At 36.7% G+C, this 11,765-nt stretch overlaps 1 protein-coding gene across 1 annotated transcript; it reads right to left on the reverse strand.

Annotated features, from left to right (window-relative positions):
* Nucleotides 1–6,000: 6,000 nt before the first annotated feature.
* LOC148034650 (sec14 cytosolic factor-like) lies at nucleotides 6,001–9,730 on the reverse strand. The gene is made up of 3 exons (XM_087679582.1): nucleotides 8,714–9,730; nucleotides 7,413–7,679; nucleotides 6,001–6,738 (listed from the first exon to the last, which is right to left on the reverse strand). Exons 1-3 carry the CDS (start codon nucleotides 9,098–9,100, stop codon nucleotides 6,397–6,399), a joined length of 996 nt encoding a protein of 331 aa, XP_087535708.1. The 5' UTR covers nucleotides 9,101–9,730; the 3' UTR covers nucleotides 6,001–6,396.
* Between the last annotated feature and the right edge of the window lie 2,035 nt (nucleotides 9,731–11,765).

The raw sequence follows: 11,765 nt of genomic DNA on the forward strand, positions 1-11,765 counted from the left end.
TGTCTAGTAGTACAGAGACAGAGTACAAAGGTGCTACAATTGCAACATGTGAAGTGGCATGGTTATGCAAGCTACTTGGTGATTTTGGAGATGCGGGTGGATAAGAATGTTATCATCTACTATGATAACCTTAGTAGCATTCAATTAGCTAGGAACCCAGTGTATCATGCATGGACCAAACACATAGAGATCCCTTATCATTTCATTCGGGAGTGGGTTCTAGTCAGTGATATTGACTTGGTTTACGTCAACACAGCGGATCAAGCTATTGACATTTCACCAAGGCTTTGGGAGCTTAGAACCTTCAACACTTCGTGACTATCCTTGGAGTTTAGAGCTTATACTGAGCTCAAGAGGGCTCTACATGAGCTGGCATCCACTACATGCCTTGGTGATGTGGTATGATATTGTTCACTAGCATGTTAGGTGACTGACATGAGGATATGCCAGTGATTCTATAGTTGGACTACACCCATGTAGTCCATCCTTGGTTATGGTACATTCATTCTGCCACCTCTTTTTTCCTAGCGGGTTCACACTTAGTAACCACATGTACATATGTTGTGGTACTTTCATTTTAGTCTTTGATCATATTATAGACTCAGTTCCTTTGTGCAAAGAAAGAAGAAAGAAGAAGAAGAAGATTTCAGCCCTATCTCTATGTGTGAGAAGTTGGGTGCTATGTGGCTATGGTTGAGAGAAGCTTGGAGCATTGAAAGCTTAGTAGATTTGTAGAATGAAGGTAAGAGAATGACCAAATTTGAAGCATGTCTTGTAAAAAGATACCAAAAAATGCATTTTTTAACTATACATGTCGTAAGAAGAGGTGGGGAGGGGGGATTTTCAAATTTTGAGTTACCTTTTTGGACTCCCAATGGGATCCACCTAACATGGGGTGGTAAAAGTAGAGGGGGGAGGAGGGGGGGGAGTAAATGAGAACATAGGGGACAAGCCTATAAGTGGTAGGGACAAGGGGAAAAAAGGAGTGGCTGAAATGTGTACACCACCTCCTCTTCCATTGGTCCACCTCAAATCTCTTGTCATTAGGAGAGTCATTAACTCTTAAGCTACAGGGCCCTTTTTGAGTCCATATTGCCCCTAATGGATGTTGTTTTAGGAAAAGATAGTTGAGGCTTGATGGTGTTTTAGGAAAAGATAGCTCAATTTGAGAATTTCCTCCATAAAATTCTCAATGCATTTTGGTTAAGAAAGTCTACTTTTCAAGGGTTATAGTTGAGGCCCGATGGTGTTTTAGGAAAAGATAGTTCAATTTGAGAATTTCCTCCATAAAATTCTCAATGAATTTTTGACCCAACGGTGTGTTAGGAAAAAATATTTGAGGCCTAATGGTGTTTTAGGAAAAGATAGTTCAATTTGACAATTTCCTCCATAAAATCATCAATGAATTTTTGGAGAAAGTCTTATTTTCAAGGTTAGAATTGAGGCCTGATGGTGTTTTAGGAAAAGATAGTTCAATTTGAGAATTTTCTCCATAAAATTCTCAATGAATTCTCAATGTCTATTGAGGAAAAATCGTCAACTTTTGAAGCACTTATAGGTAGGGTACAAAGAAAAAATAATCTACTTTTTAGCTTTTGTTATAATACCATTTTCAAAATCAATCAAATGCATGGAAGAAGATCACCAAAATCTTCTATTGTGATTATTTATCTAAAATTGATTAATGTCATAACTTTTAGATAATGCATATGAAAACACCTTTTAAAACCCTATTTTAGCTACTTTTATGGCTGTTTTGTGGCTCTCTAACAAGACTTGTGTAAGAAGAAAATATCATTAGTTGGTGACTTAGGTCAACGGCCACCATGTTGCAATTATACCTTGAAACGACCATTTTATCATGTTTGTCGTACAACATATTTTGGACTTCAAAACCATGGAATTATATAAAAATTGTCTAAGTCAATACAAGTACCAAAAGAATTTTGAGAATTCTAATCTTTTAAATACTATAAAAATAGATAGACCAACAATAAATAGAATTAAAATACTAGATAGAACATATTATTATGAATTTAAAAATAAGAAAATTATTTTATAATCAAAATACAATGGCAATGGATATATGTAATTGATACACAATAATACAACAATCAAATGCTACAAAAATGATTGAATAATAATGATACATATATTATACAAATTAATTCTAAGAATCCAAATATAACTAAACTAAAATCATAGATCAAAGTTTCAAACTTCCATATAAGATTGAAATTGCAGTTTGGGGCAAAAGCAATGATTGTTCATAATATTAATGCTATTATAGGAGTTCTTAGTAGAGCCATAAAAGTAGCTTTTCTTTTGAATTTAAGAATATAAAACTAAGCATCCCTACTTTATGAATACAAAATAGTATCATGAAGTAAATCAAGAAATAATGTGAGAACCTCAAATTCATTTAATGAAAATTAGTTTGAGCGTATGCCTAGATGTTCATAATTGAATGATCTATTTAAATATAAAGTCTTTTAATTCAAAACATCATTATTATAAATCTACAATAAGTAGACAAACAAAATGGGATCAAAAGTTCTTTTTTAAAAAGATGGTGTTTACTTCTCAAACCATCATAATATGTTACAATAGGATCATTGAAAAGTTTGAATAATGGTACAAAAATCTTTGAAAGAGACACTACCAAATTTGAAACACAAATAGTTGTAGATAAATATATTAATGAAATGCCTTATTGTTATGCAACTATATTGCATTATAATGTAAGTTTAGAGAATGAATAATACAAAGGTACAATGATATATTTGCAAAGGAAGCTTTGTGAAGAGCATATGCTTCTATATGGAAAGACCGAAGACAAGTAGAGGGGAGAAAAAGGTGGAAAGAAAGGAGGTGAAGGAAAGGGGAGAAGAGGCAACAAAGGCCAAGGTGAGAGGCAAAGGTTGCGATGGTGGGAGGAGAGGGGAGAGGGGGGTTTAAGCAAAGGCCAAGGTAAGATGCAAGAGGAGAGGCAGTGTAGCACTCAAGCACATGTGAGTCAATAGAGTTGAAAATCAGTACACATGGCTGTGAAATTTTGTTATGGAATTATATTACTGTGATATTTTATCAAAACTCACCATGGAAATAAGTTGATTTTATTTTTACTTATTGTGGATTTTGTTTATTTACCGCATGATTTGTGACTTATCACACATGTGCCTCATGCAATAAGTCACAGATCATGCGGTAAATAAACAAAATCCACACTAAATAAAAATAAAATCAACTTATTTCCATAGTGGGTTCCAAAAAAATATAGTGATCAATATAATTCCATAACATTAGTAGTGTCATACTAAGTTTAAAGCAACTCTTTTAATCCAAATAAAAGTAAGCAATTATAAAATAAATAACTCAAATCCAATTATCATAACTCAATATGGTAGTCTATATATTTGAAGTCATCTTCTACATCCTTCATTGGGATATCTTCCTAGAGTTCTTGAGAAGTACCTTCTCAAACAATCTCCTTTTCCTCACAATCTCTTAGGGGCCATCATTTAAATTTAATTCAACAAAACTTCACACAATTATGGAAGGAGAAAAAGGCTAGGAAGATTTTAGCAAATATTTTGCATGGTTTTAGAGAAGAGAGAAAAATCTTAGTTCATTTTGGTAGAGTATCCACACACGTGGAGAAAAGGGGAGAATCTCAATGGATTTCAGTAGACCTTTTGTGCACAAGCTCAATGGAATTATATTTATCATGATATTTTACCAAAACTCACTATGAAAATAGGTTTGTTTTATTTTTATTCATTATAGATTTTATTTATTTACTACATGATACGTGATTTATCACACAAGATGCGCATGCGATAACTATTCACAATATGCATCTAATGGATGGATGGAAGGTTACTAATGTGTTTTGTGTTGTGGTGAGCAAATTATTAGATAGAGTTATACGTAATTATTATTTTTGGGATGTGCATTTTAACACATGAAAATTATACCCTTCATAGCATGGAAATATTATCGGAAATTATACATTGTGCAACATGGAAATATTATTGGAGATTGTACATTGTACACCATGGAAATATTATATTTTTATAGGCACTCATAAGTACAAGGACTTCGCATGTGCACATACGCAATAGAATTATTTTGAATGTGTTAATTGGAAACATTTAAACATCATTTTTTGACTGTAAAACTATTTAGAACATGGTATATTGGATTCATTTTCACAAAATCAAGTCATGCAAGAAAAGAAAAGGTAAGAACACAAAACGATGCCTTCAATGTATTTTGAGTATAAAAGCTTAATTCAATTTTATAAATACATGCATAGGGACGGTGCTCACCTATGCATAGGGGAAGATTGCACCCAATCTTGTATCAAACAAGATTTATGGATTTATCTTCTCTCTTGCAATTTGTTCTTTTCATATTTTTCTCTCAATTTTTTTCTATTTTATGATGAAGGCAAGCAACAAATTTGACCACAACTCTAGTTGTTTTGAAACTTTTGTGGGTCAATGGAGTACCCTTTAAATATGAGGATACTCCATTTACTCTTCAAAGTAAACATGACCTAGTGCTTTCTAGTTCATTTGTCTTCTCCTTTGTTGTTCTTCCCGATATTCTCTCTCCTCAGATAAAGACTCTCTCTCTGCTTTGAGAGACTAACAAATGTCATCAATTGTGTACACAAAATTCTTTGATCTACGTGGGGACAAATCTCCATCTACAATTAGTGCACCCACACATGACTTGGCTCTAAATGAACTTGTTTGCTAACATGGACTTGGATGCTTCGTATGAACTTGCATGTTTGCTAACATGGACTTGTAGTTGAAGCATCCACATGCATATCCACATGCATGGTAATTCTGACTAAAAGCCCACTATCTATGTCATGTGCCATGAAACCCCCATAGATAGAGAAAGTGCACTAGAGGAGAAAGAGTATAATATCAACAAATCAAAGGCTAGGTTGCAAATTGCTTTGGAAGGCCTCTTTTGTAATTGGAAACAATTCTAAGGGTAACATCATCTAGTGGTCATCTAGAAATAGGAATAAAAAAGTAAAATTTAAACTTAGGTCTCCAAGTTCATATAATGAGTGGTTTATCAATAACGTAGAGAGAGAGAGAGAGAGAGAGAGAGAGAGAGAGAGGGAGAGGGAGAAAGAGATTTATTTTGATATGTATAAATATTATGACTATGCTGAAATATATCTTATAATTAAGATGCCTAATGTTAGTATTGTTCAAATTTACAAATTTACAAAATATTAACGCTACTTTCATCATGCTTATTTGGTTCCATCAAAGGAAGGGGTGTCACCATTGTTTTGGCTTGCATTTGCATCTTGTGAGTTCTTGCCACTATGGGTTTTCCCTTCTGAAGAAAAGGCAATTAACCCTCGCCCCTCTAAGTAAGGCCGTGTAAAGGCTTTCTCTTGGACTTGATCGTACAGTTGTGCATAACACAAGAACTAACACCCAAACTCATAGAAAGTTAGCAATCTGGGTTGTGAGATAATGTGTTGGATAAAATGAAAGTACTTGTCGGGCAACTTGCTCAAGAAGAGCGTGACCTAATCATCATTTGACTTCAGGGAACTAGTAGTGTCAAACTCAACGAGTAATTGCCAATATTTGGCTGATATAGATTTTATCTTATTCCAATATCTTGTCAAAAAAATAATGTTGATCATATTCATTTATCCGTGCATTTTAATACCAAGTTTTATTTTGCCACTTGAATATCTCAAAATTGTGATGCACTTCTTATAACTTTCGTACCTTCTTCTACGGTTGTCAAGATGTAGCTGTGAGACTTGAGATATGTTTATAGAATCTACTGCTGCACAATTTGCTAATGCAAAACTACTTTGTTGAGGAATCCAATATCCCGCTCATACATGCATGAGGTCACATTTTATTGCTTGCAATGACATATAATCACCCTAATAGTTTGCTTTCTCCATCATTGTTTAGGACCTTTCAATATGATTGACCGACCATCTAAGAAATAATGATGAATCATTTTCCTTCGAGAATAGAACACAAAATAAGGACATTGAAGCACATGCTGAGACACAGCTCTCAAGCACATTTGAAGAACCCACTTGGTCCACTCAAAAGCTTACTATCACTAGAATGATGAGAGTGTGTTAATACCCAACACATCTTGCATTTGGCAAAGAGGTATCACATGATTGCTTCATCCAGGTTAATTGGGATTATAATCAAGACTTAGAAATAACAAAGTGGAATTATGAAATGAAATCTGCTGTGGGTTTGGATAGATTTTGAGATAGCTCTGCTCTGTTGTGGCACCTGTGTGGTTGTGATCTTTCCATTATTAGGTTACAGTCAGTATCCAGATAAAATTAGGGTGCAACAAAAAGGAAGGACTTGACTAAGGATCTTCAGGATAGGGATCATATGGCTTCTCATTCCATGGGCCTGCATCCGAATGCTCGCAGCCACCAGGACAGCTGCATGTACCTCCAAGAAACTCAGGAAGGTTTTCACTGTCCACAAGTTCAAGCAGTTTGCTTGTGAAGTTGGAACCATGTACCTCGATCTTCTTTTGTGTGTTCTTATCAAGCCAGGGCTTTATGAATTGCCACATTGCCTTGAATGAAGCTGGAGCATTTATAATCAGCATGCTCCCCAAGTATTCTGGATAATAATCCTGGTCTATTCGTGCAACTTTCTGAATAAAATGTCGGACCTGCTTGCTCAAATGCTTCATGGTCTGCAAATAGAGTCAACTTCAAAAGATAAGCAACAATTTCCATCCCACCAAATCACAGTAGATGATGTGTGCAGCCTCACTTTTGTAACATAAAAGTTAGCATCATCTTACACGTCCCGAATTACTCATGTCTGTCTTAATTTCAGAGGCACAAAATAAACTCTGAGCCTAGAAAACTACTTGAGAAGGCCTAAACCCAAATAAATAAAGAAATGTGCCCTCAGGCAATGGGCTCTTGCCCGAGTGGTAGGCTTAATGTTTGGAAAACCCTTAACAAACCCACCAAAGTTCAAACCTTGGCATCATGGGTGTTTGAGTTCTTCCAGGGTACAGACAACAAATGAGCCTTCAGCCATATAATACCCATCTGAATGTCCATTTGATTGACCAGTCTGATAGAAAATTTCTAGAGAAAAGTGGATAAACAAACACGCCTTCAGCCCATACTACCATGCCATACCCTCCAACATTTGATCCACCAGTCCCATATACAAAAAATTGCGGTAGAACGTTTAAAGCAAGTGGACCATGGAATCTAAAGTCGTCTCAAAACTCCCTATGTGCAACCTGGCACTAAATTTTAGTCTCTCTTTTGTTAAACTTACAAGCAACACCATTTCTTGACACTTAAAGCCTCTTTTCTACTTTTATTTAAGAATAAGGTCTGATCATACCACTCCTTTGAGGTCCAGGATTGTAAGTGACTGTGAAATGTGTTTGCCTGCTGCCTTAGAACAAGCAGGAAATTTGCAATCAATCAAGATCTCCCATTCCTTGATATGATACATGAGCAGTCGCTCCAAAGTGGTGATTTTCAGAAGATCATCAAGCTGTAACTGCCCGTATCTTTCAATGTAGATAGGTCTCCCTAACTTATCTGTTTTGTGATGAAAATGGGGATACACCTCCTTCGCTGCTTTTCTCTCAGGAAAAGTGAAGGTCTACAGCAAACACTAATAAGTCAGCTTCACCATAGGCATAAGTTAGTAATCATAGAGCAACTAAAACTTTCTAAATGTTCATTCCTTATCATAAGCAGCTAAGAGCACATGTGCAATGAGGATATCAAAATCATGTTAAAGCTGTATTGAGAAGGCACAGGAAACAGTATCAGATCAGAAGTTGGCTCACGAGACTGGTTGACAGTTAGCTCTTCAAAATACAAAGCAAAGAATGTCATATTTTCAACACATCTTTTTGGTGGTCCACATAGACACACTTGTTTTGGTGGCAACCATGCACCACACATGCAAGGGGACATGCACACACGGGTGCACACACACACACAGAGACACACACGCATGGAAGTTGCTACATGCTCCGAGTGATAGCACTGTCAAAATTTCCCGGCAATTGAACCCAACCCTTCACAGATCAATTTTTCATCCACACCGGGGCCACATAACACTGATCCCCTGTCAATGCCTGTAGCCAGGGATTGAAACACACATATAGGCAGATAAGTGTCTGGATGATCGGTGTGTCTGTGTGTGTGTAGGCTAGTGTATTTTATTTCTCCTCTGAGCTTATAGGTGTATCATTTTTTGTGCAAGAGAAAAATTGAGGCAGCACTCCTTTCCAGATTATGGGGGCAGTGTGCTAAGACATACCAGTGTTAACCCCTTTCCTGCTGATTTCAGAGTACAGACAGGGTATTGAGACTATCTGTATTTTCAAATTTTGATGGAAATGAGATGAGTGGCATTGTTTTTTCTGATGACTAACTGCATTTCCCAATTCATGACAGGAAGATGTGTTACTGTCTCACTGGAACGGTTAATTGAATAGAAGCAACCGGGTGTTCCTTTGTGTTGGGCTTCTTGCCCCTTCATTTTATCTCACCAGAACATCTAATTGAATACAAGCAATCATTTCTTTCAAGCTTGGTCTTCTTGCCCCTTCGTTTTGGTATATGAGTGGAGCAACAAATCAAGCTCAGAAGTTCTATCAACTATGGGAACATTAACACTCAGACCTGTTTGATAGTGTCTGCTCCAACTTCTCTGCGCCATTCGACCATAGCCTCGTACATCGCCCTTGCTTTGGAAATGTCGTACGACCGTGCCCTCAGGAACCGCATGAGATCTGCATCCGTGTCTTGCTTCCGGAGCACGCCCTTCTCTGCCAGCAGTTGCTTGAGCTTGCGTAGTGCATCCCCCTGCGAGGAGTTCAGAGGAACCTCTTCGTCTGCAACGCGGGCCATGGAGGAGTGACTGTGGTGATGGAACATGTTGTTGTTGTTGCTGCTGCTGCTGCTGCTGATGCTATTGAACTTTCCAGTGCAACCACCGCAATGGCAAAGGTCGAACACGGGGCACGTCAAGGCGGAGGTGAATTTGCTCTCAGAGCACTTGGAGCTCATGAGGGGGGGAGGGAGGAGGGGATCAGAGTCAGCAGAGATGGGATAAAAAGAGCGGGATTACAGAAAGGGCAAATGCAGTTAAAAGACAGGAGAATTGGGCCATGGCAATGGCGGTTGCATCATCTGATGATGATGATGATGATGATGCTATTGACAGGATTTGGATGTCTAAGCTTTCTGAGGTTGGGCTATGGCAATGGCAGAAAACACAGCAGAGAAGACAGACACACACACGCACAGCCCAAATGGAAGCAAGGAGCAAACAGCATACACTTGGCAATGACAACTACAAGAAAGCTTGAAATTCCAAATTTCAAAAAAACTCAATTTTGAAACATTTTAAAAGATGGCTGATGGGGCATTTTCACACCAAATTTGAAAACCAAAACCAGCAATAAAATTTGATGGAAGATCATTAAACATATCACACCAAATTGGGCTTAAATTTTTAAAATAGCTATCAAATTTGATTGAAGATCATGGAACCTATTAAGGGGAGGCTAAGTCCTAACCACCCTTACAATGAAGGTCCAACAAAATAGAAAGGAGGGAGAGAGGGAGAGACAGAGACGGAGAGAGAGCCCTTGACAAGGTCCTTGAGTGTGGCACATGGGCTCTCACATACTACACTCTTGCCTATGCCTTATTTATAGATGGGCTTGCCACATACCATTGTGTTATTCCATCACATTCTGTTTTTATTTTGACTAGCCTATGCTTTCTTCCACATGTGTACTCTCTCCTCCTCAAAGTGGATTCACACACCCAACTAGTCGCACAAAAAACATTCCAAACATCATCACATCATGCATAGCTCAAAGATCATCTAGTCTATATAATGTATTTCCATGATTGTACCAATGAGTGCTCTAGTACACACATGGAGGTTGTGGCTCAACACCCAATAAGATGAACCTTTGATTTTACAAGCTAGACCTAAAAGAGATTTTCTCGATTTTTGTAAATGTGGCAAATCCAGAAGCCCCCATGCCTTTATTTAAAATGAAGGATTTCTTTAGGAAAGAGTGAGCATGTGATGTGAAAGTGCTCTTCCAACTACCCCTTGGATATTTCTTGCATATGCAAGTCACTTACTTTTGTACATTTTCTAGACCAAAACATAAGCTTAGCACAATGACATTGGAATGTGGTTTGATATTGTGGTAAAAAGAGATGCATGCTACATTTTAATCTACACTCTCTCATGGGATAACATATGCCTAAATATATGAGGCCTACATGGTCATATATGAAAGCATATGTATTCCCTACACGTAGTTGTTCATATTTCTTTACACACACACACACACACACACAAAGCAATGGCCTTCTCATGTACACATCCCTATGTTAATACTTCCCAGTTTACTATTGTGTTATCAGTTCTTCATGCATTCTTTGAGGCCCACAATTGGACCAATACAAAAGAAGAGCAAATGGATCATTTTCCCTAACTTTGTAATACACATTGATTTGCTTAGAGCTTGCAATCAAAGTTCCATACGTTCTCAACTTCATACCATACACTCCACAATCCTTAGTGCATTCCTATTTTCTTAAAAATCACAAGAAAAGCATTAATCATCTAATCTTTACATGGCAAACCACTTCTATAACCAAAGGGTCTTAAAGAGTTGAGTCATCAAGACAATCTCAAGTGGCTCTTGCTATGCATTTTGTTATCTTTGTTGTTGATTCTCAAACAAAATAGAGGTAAATGGTCCATAATGTGCACAGACATAAAAGTTCTCAACTTCCTTTCTTTCCCTGCTCTTTTCAAACTTGGTGATCAAGGTCTCTCTTTTCTTGTAGCAAGTGGCCCTAATTCTCATAATCCAAATGATGATCTTGGTTATTCGCCATTTTCAATATATTCACATCCATATAAATGTGAAGCATTGAAGACTTAAAATTTTGAGTGCTAAACACTTGAGCACTTAAAGCATTCTTTTAGTAAAGAACACTCAAAATAATGAGTAAGTATTATGACATGGTATGCATGACTCTCTATGTATGAGTGCTTTAACAATTTTGGAAAGGAGTATCTTAGTGGCAAGTTATGATCCATATACAATGATTGTAACTTGTGTATAGAGAATAACTTTCTACACAATTATGTAATGACATGGAAAGCCTTAATCAAATTTATTATAACCGTTGTTATATAATGTGCTATTGTATGTGTCTCATCACCAAAGTTAGTAAAGTTACACTTGTTTAAGACAATAAAGCAAGGACACTCCACCAAATTTCTAGAGAACATTATTCTCCATCATCTATATTTTGAAGTTGCCAAGTTGTTAAATAGTATTTATAGCATTAATCACTTTGACATAACATAAAAAACATAGTTATAAAGGTGACTAGTTATTTAGTGTGAAGATCAATGAGGATATCATGATCCATCTTTCTTTTCGTGAAACAAGTATGCCTTTATAAACCCTCTATCATATGGCATGATTCCTAGTGATTGAGATATCTTGCTACTTGACTGATCCCTATGTTGACCAAGAAATTGATATCATTTCTAGACGGCTTTTGGTAATGATTGAATTGAATTTAGAAGTTTTCTTTGTATATAAAACAACAGCTTCATGATGACCATAAGTACAACATCGAAAGCTCACATAGCTCGATTGAAAGATCAAACATACTAGTATCAAAT

The sequence above is a fragment of the Lygodium microphyllum genome, chromosome 6, assembly GCF_053477565.2.
Source record: "Lygodium microphyllum isolate KBCC chromosome 6, Lygodium_microphyllum_v1.1.10, whole genome shotgun sequence".
NCBI classification, from domain to species: domain Eukaryota; kingdom Viridiplantae; phylum Streptophyta; class Polypodiopsida; order Schizaeales; family Lygodiaceae; genus Lygodium; species Lygodium microphyllum.

Coding starts and splice junctions, on each gene's coding strand:
- LOC148034650 (XM_087679582.1), bottom strand. CDS start 9,100: ATGAGCTCCAAGTGCTCTGAGAGCAAATTCACCTCCGCCTTGACGTGC. Junction 7,680..8,713: donor GAGCAGACACTATCAAACAG/GTCTGAGTGTTA, acceptor TGTTTGCTGTAG/ACCTTCACTTTTCCTGAGAG. Junction 6,739..7,412: donor TCCTGGACCTCAAAGGAGTG/GTATGATCAGAC, acceptor CTCTATTTGCAG/ACCATGAAGCATTTGAGCAA.